Source organism: Petromyzon marinus, chromosome 73 (assembly GCF_048934315.1).
Source record: "Petromyzon marinus isolate PM22_M1 ecotype Great Lakes invasive population chromosome 73, UKy_Petmar_22M1.pri1.0, whole genome shotgun sequence".
Taxonomy (NCBI): domain Eukaryota; kingdom Metazoa; phylum Chordata; class Hyperoartia; order Petromyzontiformes; family Petromyzontidae; genus Petromyzon; species Petromyzon marinus.
The window spans coordinates 8066617-8086302 of NC_133739.1; the positions used below are offsets into that span (position 1 = coordinate 8066617).

Here is a 19686-nt window from a genome sequence, read left to right on the forward strand (position 1 = left end):
ACCTACTCACTCACCTACTCACTCACCTACTCACCTATACACTCACCTATACACTCACCTATACACTCACCTACTCACCTATACACTCACCTACTCACTCACCTACTCACCTACTCACTCACCTACTCACTCACCTACTCACTCACCTACTCACTCACCTACTCACCTACTCACTCAACTACTCACCTACTCACTCACCTACTCACTCACCTACTCACCTACTCACTCACCTACTCACTCACCTACTCACCTACTCACTCACCTACTCACCTACTCACTCACCTACTCACTCACCTACTCACCTACTCACTCACCTACTTACCTACACACCTACACACTCACTCACCTACTCACTCAACTACTCACTCACCTACTCACCTACTCACTCACCTACTCACCTACTCACTCACCTACTCACTCACCTACTCACCTACTCACTCACCTACTCACTCACCTACTCACCTACTCACTCACCTACTTACCTACACACCTACACACTCACTCACCTACTCACTCACCTACTCACTCACCTACTCACCTACTCACTCACCTACTCACTCACCTACTCACCTACTCACTCACCTACTCACTCACATACTCACCTACTCACTCACCTACTCACTCACCTACTCACCTACTCACTCACCTACTCACTCACCTACTCACTCACCTACTCACCTATACACTCACCTACTCACTCACCTACTCACCTATACACTCACCTACACACTCACCTACTCACTCACCTACTCACCTACTCACTCACCTACTCACTCACCTACTCACCTACTCACCTACTCACTCACCTACTCACTCACCTACTCACCTACTCACTCACCTACTCACTCACCTACACACTCACCTACACACTCACCTACTCACCTACTCACCTATACACCTACACACTCACCTACTCACTCACCTACTCACCTATACACTCACCTACACACTCACCTACTCACTCACCTACTCACTCACCTACGCACACACCTACTCACCTATACACTCACCTACTCACTCACCTACTCACTCACCTACTCACCTACTCACTGACCTACTCACTCACCTACTCACTCACTCACCTACTCACTCACCTACTCACCTACTCACATCCTCACTCACCTACTCACTCACCTACTCACTCACCTCCTCACTCACCTACTCACCTACTCACTCACCTACCTACTCACCTACTCACTCACCTACTAATTCACCTACTCACCTACTCACCTGCTCACTCACCTACACACTCACTCACCTACTCACCTATTCACTCACCTACTCACCTACTCACCTGCTCACCTACTCACTCACCTACTCACCTATTCACTCACCTACTCACTCACCTACACAGTGACTGAGTGGGTGATTGAGTGAGTAGGTGAGTGAGTAGGTGAGTGAGTAGGTCAGTGAGTAGGTGAGTAGGTGAGTGAGTGTGTAGGTGAGTGAGTAGGTGAGCGAGTGTGTAGTTGAGTGAGTGAGTGGGTGACTGAGTGAGTGACTGACTGAGTGACTGAGTGAGTGAGCAAGTGACTGACTGAGTGACTGACTGTGTGACTGAGTGACTGAGTGACTGACTAAGTGACTGACTGACTGAGTGACTGAGTGACTGACTGAGTGACTGACTGACTGAGTGACTGACTGAGTGACTGACTGAGTGACTGAGTGACGTACTGAGTGACTGACTGACTGAGTGACTGACTAAGTAACTGAGTGACTGACTGACTGACTGAGTGACTGACTGAGTGACTGAATAAGTGACTGACTAAGTGACTGGGTGACTGACTGACTGTGTGAGTGACTGAATGACTGACTGAGTGACTGACAAAGTGACTGACTGAGTGACTGTGTGAGTGACTGACTGACTGAGTGACTGAGTGACTGACTGACTGAGTGACTGACTCACTGAGTGACTGACTGAGTGACTCACTGAGTGACTGACTGAGTGACTGATTGAGTGACTGAGTGACTGACTAAGTGACTGACTGAGTGATTGACTGAGTGACTGACTGAGTGACTGACTGAGTGACTGACTGAGGGACTGACTGAGTGACTGAGTGACTGACTGAGTGACTGACTGAGTGAGTGATTGACTGAGTCACTGAGTGAGTGACTGAGTGAGTGACTGACTAACTGACTGAGTGACTGAGTGACTGACTGTGCGAGTGACTGTCTAACTAAGTGACTAACTAAGTGACTGACTGATTGACTAACTAAGTGGCTGACTGAGTGACTGACTAACTAAGTGACTAAATAAGTGACTGACTGAGTGACTGACTGAGTGACTGACTAAGTGACTGACTAAGTGACTAACTAAGTGACTGACTGAGTGACTAACTAAGTGACTGACTGAGTGACTGACTAAGTGACTGAGTGACTGAGTGACTGACTGAGTGACAGAGTGACTGACTGTGCGAGTGACTGTCTAACTAAGTGACTGACTAAGTGACTGACTGAGTGACTGACTGAGTGACTGACTAACTAAGTGACTAACTAAGTGACTGACTGAGTGACTAACTAAGTGACTGACTAAGTGACTAACTAAGTGACTGACTAAGTGACTAACTAAGTGACTGAGTGACTGACTGAGTGACTGACTGACTGAGTGAGTGACTGAGTGAGTAACTGAGTGAGTAACTGAGTGACTGACTGAGTGACTAACTAAGTGACTGACTGAGTGACTAACTAAGTGACTGAGTGACTGACTAAGTGACTGAGTGACAGACTGACTAACTAAGTGACTGACTGAGTGACTAACTAAGTGACTGACTAAGTGACTGACTGAGTGACTGACTAAGTGACTGACTGAGTGACTGACTGTGCGAGTGACTGTCTAACTAAGTGACTAACTAAGTGACTGACTGAGTGACTAAGTGACTGACTGAGTGACTGACTAACTAAGTGACTAAATAAGTGACTGACTGAGTAACTGACTAAGTGACTGACTAAGTGACTAACTAAGTGACTGACTGAGTGACTAACTAAGTGATTGACTGAGTGACTGACTAAGTGACTGAGTGACTGAGTGACTGACTGAGTGACTGAGTGACTGACTGTGCGAGTGACTGTCTAACTAAGTGACTGACTAAGTGACTGACTGAGTGACTGACTAACTAAGTGACTAGCTAAGTGACTGACTGAGTGACTAACTAAGTGACTGACTGAGTGACTAACTAAGTGACTGACTGAGTGACTAACTAGGTGACTGATTGAGTGACTAACTAAGTGACTGAGTGACTGACTGACTGAGTGACTGGCTGAGTGACTGACTAACTAAGTGACTGACTAAGTGACTGAGTGACTGAGTGACTGACTGAGTGACTGAGTGACTGACTGTGCGAGTGACTGTCTAACTAAGTGACTGACTAAGTGACTAATTAAGTGACTGACTGAGTGACTAACTAAGTGACTGACTGAGTGACTAACTAAGTGACTGAGTGACTGACTAAGTGACTGAGTGACAGACTGACTAACTAAGTGACTGACTAAGTGACTGACTGAGTGACTGACTAAGTGACTGACTAAGTGACTGACTGAGTGACTGACTGTGCGAGTGACTGTCTAACTAAGTGACTAACTAAGTGACTGACTGAGTGACTAACTAAGTGACTGACTGAGTGACTGACTAACTAAGTGACTAAATAAGTGACTGACTGAGTGACTGACTAAGTGACTGACTAAGTGGCTAACTAAGTGACTGACTGAGTGACTAACTAAGTGACTGACTGAGTGACTGACTAAGTGACTGAGTGACTGACTGAGTGACTGAGTGACTGACTGTGCGAGTGACTGTCTAACTAAGGGACTGACTAAGTGACTGACTGAGTGACTGACTGAGTGACTGACTAACTAAGTGACTGACTGAGTGACTAACTAGGTGACTGATTGAGTGACTAACTAAGTGACTGAGTGACTGACTGACTGAGTGACTGACTGAGTGACTGACTAACTAAGTGACTGACTAAGTGACTGAGTGACTGAGTGACTGACTGAGTGACTGAGTGACTGACTGTGCGAGTGACTGTCTAACTAAGTGACTGACTAAGTGACTAATTAAGTGACTGACTGAGTGACTAACTAAGTGACTGACTGAGTGACTAACTAAGTGACTGAGTGACTGACTAAGTGACTGAGTGACAGACTGACTAACTAAGTGACTGACTAAGTGACTGACTGAGTGCCTAACTAAGTGACTGACTAAGTGACTGACTAAGTGACTGACTGAGTGACTGACTGTGCGAGTGACTGTCTAACTAAGTGACTAACTAAGTGACTGACTGAGTGACTAACTAAGTGACTGACTGAGTGACTGACTAACTAAGTGACTAAATAAGTGACTGACTGAGTGACTGACTAAGTGACTGACTAAGTGGCTAACTAAGTGACTGACTGAGTGACTAACTAAGTGACTGACTGAGTGACTGACTAAGTGACTGAGTAACTGACTGAGTGACTGAGTGACTGACTGTGCGAGTGACTGTCTAACTAAGGGACTGACTAAGTGACTGACTGAGTGACTGACTGAGTGACTGACTAACTAAGTGACTAACTAAGTGACTGACTGAGTGACTAACTAAGTGACTGACTAAGTGACTAACTAAGTGACTGACTGAGTGACTAACTAAGTGACTGACTGAGTGACTAACTAAGTGACTGAATGACTGACTGAGTGACTGACTGACTGAGTGACTGACTGCGTGACTGACTGAGTGACTGAGTGAGTGACTGAGTGAGTGACTGAGTGAGTAACTGAGTGACTGACTGAGTGACTAACTAAGTGACTGACGGAGTGACTAACTAAGTGACTGAGTGACTGACTAAGTGACTGACTGAGTGACTAACTAAGTGACTGACTAAGTGACTGACTGAGTGACTGACTAAGTGACTGACTGAGTGACTGACTGTGCGAGTGACTGTCTAACTAAGTGACTAACTAAGTGACTGACTGAGTGACTAACTAAGTGACTGACTGAGTGACTGACTAACTAAGTGACTAAATAAGTGACTGACTGAGTGACTGACTAAGTGACTGACTAAGTGACTAACTAAGTGACTGACTGAGTGACTAACTAAGTGACTGACTGAGTGCCTGACTAACTAAGTGACTAACTAAGTGACTGACTGAGTGACTAACTAAGTGACTGACTAAGTGACTAACTAAGTGACTGACTAAGTGACTAACTAAGTGACTGAGTGACTGACTGAGTGACTGACTGACTGAGTGAGTGACTGAGTGAGTAACTGAGTGAGTAACTGAGTGACTGACTGAGTGACTAACTAAGTGACTGACTGAGTGACTAACTAAGTGACTGAGTGACTGACTAAGTGACTGAGTGACAGACTGACTAACTAAGTGACTGACTGAGTGACTAACTAAGTGACTGACTAAGTGACTGACTGAGTGACTGACTAAGTGACTGACTGAGTGACTGACTGTGCGAGTGACTGTCTAACTAAGTGACTAACTAAGTGACTGACTGAGTGACTAAGTGACTGACTGAGTGACTGACTAACTAAGTGACTAAATAAGTGACTGACTGAGTAACTGACTAAGTGACTGACTAAGTGACTAACTAAGTGACTGACTGAGTGACTAACTAAGTGATTGACTGAGTGACTGACTAAGTGACTGAGTGACTGAGTGACTGACTGAGTGACTGAGTGACTGACTGTGCGAGTGACTGTCTAACTAAGTGACTGACTAAGTGACTGACTGAGTGACTGACTAACTAAGTGACTAGCTAAGTGACTGACTGAGTGACTAACTAAGTGACTGACTGAGTGACTAACTAAGTGACTGACTGAGTGACTAACTAGGTGACTGATTGAGTGACTAACTAAGTGACTGAGTGACTGACTGACTGAGTGACTGGCTGAGTGACTGACTAACTAAGTGACTGACTAAGTGACTGAGTGACTGAGTGACTGACTGAGTGACTGAGTGACTGACTGTGCGAGTGACTGTCTAACTAAGTGACTGACTAAGTGACTAATTAAGTGACTGACTGAGTGACTAACTAAGTGACTGACTGAGTGACTAACTAAGTGACTGAGTGACTGACTAAGTGACTGAGTGACAGACTGACTAACTAAGTGACTGACTAAGTGACTGACTGAGTGACTGACTAAGTGACTGACTAAGTGACTGACTGAGTGACTGACTGTGCGAGTGACTGTCTAACTAAGTGACTAACTAAGTGACTGACTGAGTGACTAACTAAGTGACTGACTGAGTGACTGACTAACTAAGTGACTAAATAAGTGACTGACTGAGTGACTGACTAAGTGACTGACTAAGTGGCTAACTAAGTGACTGACTGAGTGACTAACTAAGTGACTGACTGAGTGACTGACTAAGTGACTGAGTGACTGACTGAGTGACTGAGTGACTGACTGTGCGAGTGACTGTCTAACTAAGGGACTGACTAAGTGACTGACTGAGTGACTGACTGAGTGACTGACTAACTAAGTGACTGACTGAGTGACTAACTAGGTGACTGATTGAGTGACTAACTAAGTGACTGAGTGACTGACTGACTGAGTGACTGACTGAGTGACTGACTAACTAAGTGACTGACTAAGTGACTGAGTGACTGAGTGACTGACTGAGTGACTGAGTGACTGACTGTGCGAGTGACTGTCTAACTAAGTGACTGACTAAGTGACTAATTAAGTGACTGACTGAGTGACTAACTAAGTGACTGACTGAGTGACTAACTAAGTGACTGAGTGACTGACTAAGTGACTGAGTGACAGACTGACTAACTAAGTGACTGACTAAGTGACTGACTGAGTGCCTAACTAAGTGACTGACTAAGTGACTGACTAAGTGACTGACTGAGTGACTGACTGTGCGAGTGACTGTCTAACTAAGTGACTAACTAAGTGACTGACTGAGTGACTAACTAAGTGACTGACTGAGTGACTGACTAACTAAGTGACTAAATAAGTGACTGACTGAGTGACTGACTAAGTGACTGACTAAGTGGCTAACTAAGTGACTGACTGAGTGACTAACTAAGTGACTGACTGAGTGACTGACTAAGTGACTGAGTAACTGACTGAGTGACTGAGTGACTGACTGTGCGAGTGACTGTCTAACTAAGGGACTGACTAAGTGACTGACTGAGTGACTGACTGAGTGACTGACTAACTAAGTGACTAACTAAGTGACTGACTGAGTGACTAACTAAGTGACTGACTAAGTGACTAACTAAGTGACTGACTGAGTGACTAACTAAGTGACTGACTGAGTGACTAACTAAGTGACTGAATGACTGACTGCGTGACTGACTGAGTGACTGAGTGAGTGACTGAGTGAGTGACTGAGTGAGTAACTGAGTGACTGACTGAGTGACTAACTAAGTGACTGACGGAGTGACTAACTAAGTGACTGAGTGACTGACTAAGTGACTGACTGAGTGACTAACTAAGTGACTGACTAAGTGACTGACTGAGTGACTGACTAAGTGACTGACTGAGTGACTGACTGTGCGAGTGACTGTCTAACTAAGTGACTAACTAAGTGACTGACTGAGTGACTAACTAAGTGACTGACTGAGTGACTGACTAACTAAGTGACTAAATAAGTGACTGACTGAGTGACTGACTAAGTGACTGACTAAGTGACTAACTAAGTGACTGACTGAGTGACTAACTAAGTGACTGACTGAGTGCCTGACTAAGTGACTGAGTGACTGAGTGACTGACTGAGTGACTGAGTGACTGACTGTGCGAGTGACTGTCTAACTAAGTGACTGACTAAGTGACTGACTGAGTGACTGACAGAGTGACTGACTAACTAAGTGACTAACTAAGTGACTGACTGAGTGACTAACTAAGTGACTGACTGAGTGACTGACTGAGTGACTGACTAACTAAGTGAATGACTAAGTGACTAACTAAGTGACTGACTGAGTGACTAACTAAGTGACTGACTGAGTGACTAACTAAGTGACTGAGTGACTGACTGTGCAAGTGACTGTCTAACTAAGTGCTGACTAAGTGACTGACTGAGTGACTGACTGAGTGACTGACTAACTAAGTGACTAACTAAGCGACTGCGTTACTGAGTGACTGACTGAGTGACTGATTGAGTGACTGAGTGACTGACTGAGTGAGTGACTGACTGAGTGACTGACTAACTAAGTGACTGACTAAGTGACTAACTAAGTGACTGACTGAGTGACTAACTAAGTGACTGACTGAGTGACTGACTAAGTGACTGAGTGACTGAGTGACTGACTGAGTGACTGAGTGACTGACTGAGTGAGTGACTGACTGAGTGACTGACTAACTAAGTGACTGACTAAGTGACTAACTAAGTGACTGACTGAGTGACTAACTAAGTGACTGACTGAGTGACTGACTAAGTGACTGAGTGACTGAGTGACTGACTGAGTGACTGAGTGACTGACTGTGCAAGTGACTGTCTAACTAAGTGACTGACTAAGTGACTGACTGAGTGACTGACTGAGTGACTGACTAACTAAGTGGCTAACTAAGTGACTGACTGTGTGACTAACTAAGTGACTGACTGAGTGACTAACTAAGTGACTGACTAACTAAGTGACTGACTAAGTGACTAACTAAGTGACCGACTAAGTGACTGACTAACTAAGTGACTGACTGAGTGACTAACTAAGTGACTGAGTGACTGACTAAGTGACTGAGTGACAGACTGACTAACTAAGTGACTGACTAAGTGACTGACTGAGTGCCTAACTAAGTGACTGACTAAGTGACTGACTAAGTGACTGACTGAGTGACTGACTGTGCGAGTGACTGTCTAACTAAGTGACTAACTAAGTGACTGACTGAGTGACTAACTAAGTGACTGACTGAGTGACTGACTAACTAAGTGACTAAATAAGTGACTGACTGAGTGACTGACTAAGTGACTGACTAAGTGGCTAACTAAGTGACTGACTGAGTGACTAACTAAGTGACTGACTGAGTGACTGACTGAGTGACTAACTAAGTGACTGAGTGACTGACTAAGTGACTGAGTGACAGACTGACTAACTAAGTGACTGACTAAGTGACTGACTGAGTGCCTAACTAAGTGACTGACTAAGTGACTGACTAAGTGACTGACTGAGTGACTGACTGTGCGAGTGACTGTCTAACTAAGTGACTAACTAAGTGACTGACTGAGTGACTAACTAAGTGACTGACTGAGTGACTGACTAACTAAGTGACTAAATAAGTGACTGACTGAGTGACTGACTAAGTGACTGACTAAGTGGCTAACTAAGTGACTGACTGAGTGACTAACTAAGTGACTGACTGAGTGACTGACTAAGTGACTGAGTAACTGACTGAGTGACTGAGTGACTGACTGTGCGAGTGACTGTCTAACTAAGGGACTGACTAAGTGACTGACTGAGTGACTGACTGAGTGACTGACTAACTAAGTGACTAACTAAGTGACTGACTGAGTGACTAACTAAGTGACTGACTAAGTGACTAACTAAGTGACTGACTGAGTGACTAACTAAGTGACTGACTGAGTGACTAACTAAGTGACTGAATGACTGACTGAGTGACTGACTGACTGAGTGACTGACTGCGTGACTGACTGAGTGACTGAGTGAGTGACTGAGTGAGTGACTGAGTGAGTAACTGAGTGACTGACTGAGTGACTAACTAAGTGACTGACGGAGTGACTAACTAAGTGACTGAGTGACTGACTAAGTGACTGACTGAGTGACTAACTAAGTGACTGACTAAGTGACTGACTGAGTGACTGACTAAGTGACTGACTGAGTGACTGACTGTGCGAGTGACTGTCTAACTAAGTGACTAACTAAGTGACTGACTGAGTGACTAACTAAGTGACTGACTGAGTGACTGACTAACTAAGTGACTAAATAAGTGACTGACTGAGTGACTGACTAAGTGACTGACTAAGTGACTAACTAAGTGACTGACTGAGTGACTAACTAAGTGACTGACTGAGTGCCTGACTAAGTGACTGAGTGACTGAGTGACTGACTGAGTGACTGAGTGACTGACTGTGCGAGTGACTGTCTAACTAAGTGACTGACTAAGTGACTGACTGAGTGACTGACAGAGTGACTGACTAACTAAGTGACTAACTAAGTGACTGACTGAGTGACTAACTAAGTGACTGACTGAGTGACTGACTGAGTGACTGACTAACTAAGTGAATGACTAAGTGACTAACTAAGTGACTGACTGAGTGACTAACTAAGTGACTGACTGAGTGACTAACTAAGTGACTGAGTGACTGACTGTGCAAGTGACTGTCTAACTAAGTGCTGACTAAGTGACTGACTGAGTGACTGACTGAGTGACTGACTAACTAAGTGACTAACTAAGCGACTGCGTTACTGAGTGACTGACTGAGTGACTGATTGAGTGACTGAGTGACTGACTGAGTGAGTGACTGACTGAGTGACTGACTAACTAAGTGACTGACTAAGTGACTAACTAAGTGACTGACTGAGTGACTAACTAAGTGACTGACTGAGTGACTGACTAAGTGACTGAGTGACTGAGTGACTGACTGAGTGACTGAGTGACTGACTGTGCAAGTGACTGTCTAACTAAGTGACTGACTAAGTGACTGACTGAGTGACTGACTGAGTGACTGACTAACTAAGTGGCTAACTAAGTGACTGACTGTGTGACTAACTAAGTGACTGACTGAGTGACTAACTAAGTGACTGACTAACTAAGTGACTGACTAAGTGACTAACTAAGTGACCGACTAAGTGACTGACTAACTAAGTGACTGACTAAGTGACTAACTAAGTGACTAACTAAGTGACTGAGTGACTGAGTGAGTGACTGAGTGACTGACTGACTGAGTGATTGAGTGAGTGACTGACTGAGTGAGTGACTGACTGACTGAGTGACTGACTAAGTGACTGAGTGACACGGTGTCCACAGGATGTGCTCATCAGCTGCCGCAGTGCCGTCTCCGCCATGGCTCTGGACCCCGCTGTGCCGTTCCGCCTGGCGCTGGGCTCAGCCGACAGCGCCGTGCGAATCTACGACCGCCGCATGCTAGGCCCCGCCTCCTCCTCCGGTAGCTCCTCCCACACGTGTGGCGGCCCCGCCTCCTCCTCCTCCGGTAGCTCCTCCCACACGTGTGGCGGCCCCGCCTCCTCCTCCTCCGCTAGCTCCTCCCACACGCGTGGCGGCCCCGCCTCCTCCTCCGGTAGCTCCTCCCACACGTGTGGTGCCCCGCCTCCTCCGGTAGCTCCTCCCACACGTGTGGCGGCCCCGCCTCCTGCTCCTCCGGTAGCTCCTCCCACACGTGTGGCAGCCCTGCCTCCGCCTCCTCCGGTAGCTCCTCCCACACGTGTGGCAGCCCCGCCTCCTCCTCCGGTAGCTCCTCCCACACGTGTGGTGGCCCCGCCTCCTCCTCCGGTAGCTCCTCCCACACGTGTGGTGGCCCCGCCTCCTCCTCTGGTAGCTCCTCCCACACGTGTGGCGGCCCCGCCTCCTCCGCTAGCTCCTCCCACACGCGTGGCGGCGCCTCCTCCTCCGGTAGCTCCTCCCACACGTGTGGCGGCCCCTCCTCCTCCGCTGGCTCCTCCCACACGTGTGGCGGCCCCGCCTCCTCCTCCGCTAGCTCCTCCCACACGTGTGGCGGCCCCGCCTCCTCCTCCGGTAGCTCCTCCCACACGTGTGGCGGCCCCGCCTCCTCCTCTGGTAGCTCATCCCACACGTGTGGCGGCCCTGCCTCCTCCTCCGGTAGCTCCTCCCACACGTGTGGCGGCCCCGCCTCCTCCGGTAGCTCCTCCCACACGTGGCGGCCCCGCCTCCTTCTCCGGTAGCTCCTCCCACAAGTGTGGCGGCCCCGCCTCCTCCTCCTCCGCTAGCTCCTCCCACACGTGTGGTGGCCCCGCCTCCTCCTCCGGTAGCTCGTCCCACACGTGTGGCGGCCCCGCCTCCTCTGGTAGCTCCTCCCACACGCGTGGCGGCCCCGCCTCCTCCGGTAGCTCCTCCCACACGTGTGGCGGCCCCGCCTCCTCCTCCGGTAGCTCCTCCCACACGTGTGGCGGCCCCGCCTCCTCTGGTAGCTCCTCCCACACGTTTGGCGGCCCCGCCTCCTCCTCCGCTAGCTCCTCCCACACGTGTGGTGGCACCACCTCCTCCAGTAGCTCCACCCCACGTGTGGTGGCCCCGCCTCCTCCTCCGCTAGCTCCTCCCACACGTGTGGTGGCCCCGCCTCCTCCGGTAGCTCCTCCCACGTGTGGCGGCCCCGCCTCCTCCTCCAATAGCTCCACTCCCACATGTCTCCACCCCCTCGTGTCTCCCTGTGTCTCTCCATCTATCTCTGTGTCTCCCCGTGTCTCCCCGTGTCTCCCTCCCCGTGTCTCCCCGTGTCTCCCCGTGTCTCACCGTATATCTCTGTGTCTCCCCGTGTCTCCCCGTGTCTCCCCATCTATCTCTGTGTCTCCCCGTGTCTCCCCGTGTCTCCCCGTGTCTCCCCGTGTCTCCCCGTGTCTCCCCGTGTCTCCCTCCCCGTGTCTCCCAGTGTCTCCCCGTGTCTCCTCGTGTTTCCCTCCCCGTGTCTCCCCGTGTCTCCCTCCCCGTGTCTCCCTCCCCGTGTCTCCCCCTCCCTCCCCCCCCCCCTGCCCCAGGCCCCCCCCCGTGTCCCCGCAGCGGCTGCGCGTCCGCGTTGCTGCTCCGCTTCGTGCCCCCGGGGCTGTCTCCGCGGGGACACCGGGTCACCTCGCTGGCCTACAGCGCCAGCGGCTCGCACCTCCTCGTCAGCTACTCGGCGGACAGCGTCTACCTGTTCTCGCCCAACGTGGCGGAGGGCGGAGCGGCTGGCGGTGGCGGAGCGGCTGGGGGTGGCGGAGCCGTGGAGCTGAGGGCTACGTCGACTTCGGCGGCCGGGGGAGCGGAGACGCGGAGACAGGTCGGGGAGAGAGACACTGGGGGTGGGGGGGGGGTGAGAGACACACAGAGAGAGACACACAGGGTGAGTGAGAGAGAGACACAGAGAGAGAGACATCCACAGGGTGAGTGAGAGACACAGAGAGAGACACACAGGGTGAGTGAGAGACACACGAGAGAGAGACACAGGGTGAGTGAGAGACACAGAGAGAGACACAGGGTGAGTGAGACAGAGACAGAGAGAGAGACACACAGGGTGAGTGAGAGACACAGAGAGAGAGACACACAGGGTGAGTGAGAGAGAGACAGAGAGAGAGAGACACACAGGGTGAGTGAGAGAGACACAGAGAGAGACAAGGGTGAGTGAGACAGAGACAGATAGAGACACACAGGGTGAGTGAGACAGAGACACAGAGAGAGACACACAGGGTGAGTGAGAGAGAGACACAGAGAGAGAGAGAGAGACAGGGTGAGTGAGACAGAGACAGAGAGAGAGAGACAGACAGAGAGACACACAGGGTGAGTGAGAGAGACACAGAGGGAGACACACAGGGTGAGTGAGACACAGAGAGAGACACAGAGAGAGAGACACACAGGGTGAGTGAGAGACACAGAGACAGAGAGACACACAGGGTGAGTGAGACACAGAGAGAGACACAGAGAGAGAGAGACACACAGGGTGAGTGAGAGACACAGAGACAGAGAGACACACAGGGTGAGTGAGAGAGACACAGAGAGAGAGAGACACAGGGTGAGTGAGAGACACACAGAGAGAGACACAGAGAGAGAGACACACAGGGTGAGTGAGAGAGACACAGAGAGACACACAGGGTGAGTGAGACACAGACAGAGACAGAGAGAGAGACACACAGGGTGAGTGAGAGACACAGAGAGACACAGGGTGAGTGAGAGACACAGAGAGAGACACACAGGGTGAGTGAGAGAGACACAGAGAGAGACACAGGGTGAGTGAGACAGAGACAGAGAGAGACACAGGGTGAGTGAGAGAGAGACACAGAGAGAGACACAGGGTGAGTGAGACACAGAGAGAGACACAGAGAGAGAGACACACAGGGTGAGTGAGAGACACAGAGAGAGAGACACACAGGGTGAGTGAGACAGAGACAGAGAGAGAGACACACAGGGTGAGTGAGAGAGACACAGAGAGAGACACACAGGGTGAGTGAGAGAGACACAGAGAGAGACACAGGGTGAGTGAGAGAGACACAGAGAGAGACACAGGGTGAGTGAGAGAGACACAGAGAGAGACACAGGGTGAGTGAGACAGAGACAGATAGAGACACACAGGGTGAGTGAGACAGACACACAGAGAGAGACACACAGGGTGAGTGAGAGAGAGACACAGAGAGAGAGAGGGTGAGTGAGAGAGAGAGACAGAGAGAGAGAGAGAGAGACACAGAGCGAGAGACATAGGGTGAGTGAGAGACAGAGAGAGAGACACAGGGTGAGTGAGACAGAGAGAGACAGACAGAGAGACACACAGGGTGAGTGAGAGAGACACAGAGGGAGACACACAGGGTGAGTGAGACACAGAGAGAGACACAGAGAGAGAGACACACAGGGTGAGTGAGAGACACAGAGAGACACACAGGGTGAGTGAGAGACACAGAGAGAGAGACACACAGGGTGAGTGAGAGACACACAGAGAGAGAGACACAGGGTGAGTGAGAGACACAGAGAGAGACACAGGGTGAGTGAGACAGAGACAGAGAGAGACACACAGGGTGAGTGAGAGACACAGAGAGAGACACAGTGTGAGTGAGACAGAGACAGAGAGAGAGAGACACACAGGGTGAGTGAGAGACACAGAGAGAGACACAGGGTGAGTGAGAGACACAGAGAGAGACACAGGGTGAGTGAGAGACAGAGAGAGAGACACACAGGGTGAGTGAGAGAGACACACAGGGTGAGTGAGAGACAGAGAGAGAGACACACAGGGTGAGTGAAAGAGAGACACAGGGTGAGTGAGAGAGACACAGAGAGACACACAGGGTGAGTGAGACAGAGACAGAGACACACAGGGTGAGTGAGACAGAGACAGAGAGACACACAGGATGAGTGAGAGAGACACAGAGAGACACACAGGGTGAGTGAGACACACAGAGAGACACACAGGGTGAGTGAAAGAGAGACACAGGGTGAGTGAGAGAGACACAGAGAGACACACAGGGTGAGTGAGACAGAGACACACAGGGTGAGTGAGAGAGACACAGAGAGACACACAGGGTGAGTGAGAGAGACACAGAGAGACACACAGGGTGAGTGAGACACAGAGGGAGACACACAGGGTAAGTGAGAGAGACGTGTCTCACTTTGTCTCTCCATGTCTCGCTCTGTCTCCGCAGGTCTACGCGGATGTCCCAACACGGACGAGAGAGGTAGAGACACGCAGTGCCACGTGTCTCCCCGTGTCTCCACGTGTCTCCCCGTGTCTTCACGTGTCTCCCTGTCTCTCCACGTGTCTCCCTGTCTCTCCACGTGTCTCCCTGTGTCTCCCTGTGTCTCCCTTGTCTCCCCGTGTCTCCACGTGTCTCCATGTGTCTCCACGTGTCTCCCTGTGTCTCCACGTGCCTCCCTGTGTCTCCACTTGTCTCCATGTGTCTCCGTGTGTCTCCCTGTGTCTCCACCTGTCGCTACGTGTCCCTGTGTCTCCATATGTCTCCATATCCCCGTGTCCCTCCGTGTCCTTGCCGTGTCTCCCCGTGTCTCCCCGTGTCTCCCTGTGTCTCCCCGCACCTCCCCCCGCTGTGTCTCTGCATGTCTCCCTGTGTCTCCCTGTGTCTCCCCGTGTCTCCACGTACCCCCCCGCCGTGTCTCCCCGTGTCTCCACGTACCTCCCCCCCGCTGTGTCTCCCTGTGTCTCCCTGTGTCTCCCTTTGTCTCCCTGCACCTCCCCGCTGTGTCTCCGCGTATCTCCGTGTGTCTCCCTGTGTCTCCCTGCACCTCCCCGCTGTGTCTCCGTGTGTCTCCGTGTGTCTCCGTCTCGCAGTCTCGTCCTCTGCCAGTGAAGCGTCTGCGTCTCCGCGGGGACTGGTCGGACACGGGCCCACGGGCACGTCCAGAGAGCGAGAGGGAGACAGCCGGTACACGCGGGGAGACACGGGGGGACACGGGGAGACACGGGGAGACAGGGGGAGACACGGGGAGAGACGGGGAGACACGGGGAGACACGGGGAGAGATGGGGAGACACGGGGAGACACGGGGAGAGATGGGGAGACACGGGGACACACGGGGAGACACGGGGAGACACGGGGAGAGACGGGGAGACACGGGGAGACACGGGGAGACACGGGGAGACACGGGGACACACGGGGAGACACGGGGAGACACGGGGAGACACGGGGAGAGACGGGGAGACACGGGGAGGCACGGGGAGAGACGGGGAGATACGGGGAGACACGGGGAGACACGGGGAGACACGGGGAGAGACGGGGAGACACGGGGAGACACGGGGAGAGATGGGGAGACACGGGGAGACAGGGGGAGACACGGGGAGACACGGGGAGACACGAGTGTCTATCTGTGTGTGTGTGTTTGTACAGTGAGGGATAGAAATATTTGATCCCCTGCTGATTTTGTACGTTTGCCCACTGACAAAGAAATGATCAGTCTATAATTTTAATGGTAGGTTTATTTGAACGGTGAGAGACAGAATGACAAGAAAATCCAGAAAAACGCATGTCAAAAATGTTATAAATTGATTTGCATTTTAACGAGGGAAATAAGTATTTGACCCCTCTGCAAAACATGACTTAGTACTTGGTGGCAAAACCCTTGTTGGTAATCACAGAGGTCAGACGTTTCTTGTAGTTGGCCACCAGGTTTGCACACATCTCAGGAGGGATTTTGTCCCACTTCTCTTTGCAGATCTTGTCCAAGTCATTAAGGTTTCGAGGATGATGTTTGGCAACTCGAACCTTCAGCTCCCTTCACAGATTTTCTTTGGGATTAAGGTCTGGAGACTGGCTAGGCCACTCCAGGACCTTAATGTGATTCTTCTTGAGCCACTCCTTTGTTGCCTTGGCCGTGTGTTTTGGGTCATTGTCATGCTGGAATACCCATCCACGACCCATTTTCAATGCCCTGGCTGAGGGAAGGAGGTTCTCACCCAAGATTTGACGGTACATGGCCCCGTCCATCGTCCCTTTGATGCGGTGAAGTTGTCCTGTCTCCTTAGCAGAAAAACACCCCCAAAGCATAATATTTCCACCTCCATGTTTGACGGTGGGGATGGTGTTCTTGGGGTCATAGGCAGCATTCCTCCTCCTCCAAACACGGCGAGTTGAGTTGATGCCAAAGAGCTCCATTTTGGTCTCATCTGACCACAACACTTTCACCCAGTTCTCTGAATCATTCAGATGTTCATTGGCAAACTTCAGACGGGCATGTACATTTGACGGTACATGGCCCTGTCCATCGTCCTTTTGATGCGGTGAAGTTGTCCTGTCCCCTTAGCAGAAAAACACCCCCAAAGCATAATGTTTTCCACCTCCATGTTTGACGGTGGGGATGGTGTTCTTGGGGTCATAGGCAGCATTCCTCCTCCTCCAAACACGGCGAGTTGAGTTGATGCCAAAGAGCTCCATTTTGGTCTCATCTGACCACAACACTTTCACCCAGTTCTCTGAATCATTCAGATGTTCATTGGCAAACTTCAGACGGGCATGTACATTTGACGGTACATGGCCCTGTCCATCGTCCTTTTGATGCGGTGAAGTTGTCCTGTCCCCTTAGCAGAAAAACACCCCCAAAGCATAATGTTTTCCACCTCCATGTTTGACGGTGGGGATGGTGTTCTTGGGGTCATAGGCAGCATTCCTCCTCCTCCAAACACGGCGAGTTGAGTTGATGCCAAAGAGCTCCATTTTGGTCTCATCTGACCACAACACTTTCACCCAGTTCTCTGAATCATTCAGATGTTCATTGGCAAACTTCAGACGGGCATGTACATTTGACGGTACATGGCCCTGTCCATCGTCCTTTTGATGCGGTGAAGTTGTCCTGTCCCCTTAGCAGAAAAACACCCCCAAAGCATAATGTTTTCCACCTCCATGTTTGACGGTGGGGATTGTGTTCTTGGGGTCATAGGCAGCATTCCTCCTCCTCCAAACACGGCGAGTTGAGTTGATGCCAAAGAGCTCCATTTTGGTTTCATCTGACCACAACACTTTCACCCAGTTGTTCTCTGAATCATTCAGATGTTCATTGGCAAACTTCAGACGGGCATGTACATGTGCTTTCTTGAGCAGGGGGACCTTGCGGGCACTGCAGGATTTCAGTCCTTCACGGCGTAGTGTGTTACCAATTGTTTTCTTGGTGACTATGGTCCCAGCTGCCTTGAGATCATTGACAAGATCCTCCTGTGTAGTTCTGGGCTGATTCCTCACCGTTCTCATGATCATTGCAACTCCACGAGGTGAGATCTTGCATGGAGCCCCAGGCCGAAGGAAATTAACAGTTCTTTTGTGTTTCTTCCATTTGTGAATAATCGCACCAACTGTTGTCACCTTCTCACCAAGCTGCTTGGCAATGGTCTTGTAGCCCATTCCAGCCTTGTGTAGGTCTACAATCTTGTCCCTGACATCTTTGGAGAGCTCTTTGGTCTTGGGCATGGTGAAGAGTTTGGAATCTGATTGCTTGATTGCTTCTGTGGAAATGTGTCTTTTATACAGGTAACAAGCTGAGATTAGGAGCCCTCCCTTTAAGAGTGTGTTCCTAATCTCAGCTCGTTACCTGTATAAAAGACACCTGGGAGCCAGAAATCTTTCTGATTGAGAGGGGGCCAAATACTTATTTCCCTCATTAAAATGCAAATCAATTTATAACATTTTTGACATCGTTTTTCTGGATTTTTTTGTTATTCTGTCTCTCACTGTTCAAATAAACCTACCATTAAATGTATAGACTGATCATTTCTTTGTCAGTGGGCAAACGTACAAAATCAGCAGGGGATCAAATACTTTTTTTCCCTCACTGTCAATGTCTGTGTGTGTCACCATGTGTGTGTGTAGTGGTAGTGTAGCGGTTAGCGCTTCGCTGCGCTACGAACCCGGTGACCCGGGTTTGAGTCCCGCTCACGGCCAACACCACCTAGTGACAATTATCTGAACCGGTCCTGGGCCCCCCCTAGGTCGACTCAGCCTCAAGTGAGTACCTGGTGTAGCGGTGTGTAGTAAACATCGCCACTGGGGAGACAAAGGCGGCCGGGCGTGGTGCTGGCCACCCACCCCCTCGTGTGCCATGCCAGCCTTCATAGGTGCTGCTTGCTAACAGCACTTGCCCCTACAGTCTGTAAAGGCTGTACGGGGGAAACCTTGTCTTTGTCTATGTGTGTGTGTGTCTATGTGTGTGTGTGTGTGCCAGACGGGCAACTCTGTCATGGACAGTGCTGTGGGGGGAGGGCCAATTCCGATTGGCTCCTCCCCTCATGGCGTCTGTGACCACCACAGGGGCTAAATAGGGGCTCTGGACGGGTTCGAGGGGCTAAAAAATGTAACTAATAAGCTTGTGCCGGAGGCCCCGGGGGGACAGGCGTCTTTGACGTCTCCTGGCCAAACCCCAATTGGCAGAGCCAGGAGATTGAATCTCTACCCTCGGGGCTGCTCCAGAAACAATGAAAAGCCACTTCGTGTGGCCACGTGGAATGTTCAAACGCTCACTGCGGAGGAGAGGCTGCCACTCCTTTGTCGGGAGCTGGACCGGTACCGCCTGGATCTCTGTGGCATTCAGAAGGTCCGGTGGACCGGTTCTGGCTCCTGCCACCATAAAGGGTGGACAGTCCTCTA

At 50.2% G+C, this 19686-nt stretch overlaps 1 protein-coding gene across 1 annotated transcript in view; it reads left to right on the forward strand.

The window, feature by feature from the left end:
* DCAF6 (DDB1 and CUL4 associated factor 6) overlaps window positions 1-19686 on the forward strand; it is a 117911-nt gene that overhangs the window by 52022 nt on the left and 46203 nt on the right. Inside the window, 4 exon segments of the mRNA XM_076055894.1 lie at window positions 10918-11056; window positions 12621-12901; window positions 15246-15278; window positions 15890-15983. Coding sequence (XP_075912009.1) covers window positions 10918-11056; window positions 12621-12901; window positions 15246-15278; window positions 15890-15983 — 547 coding nt within the window.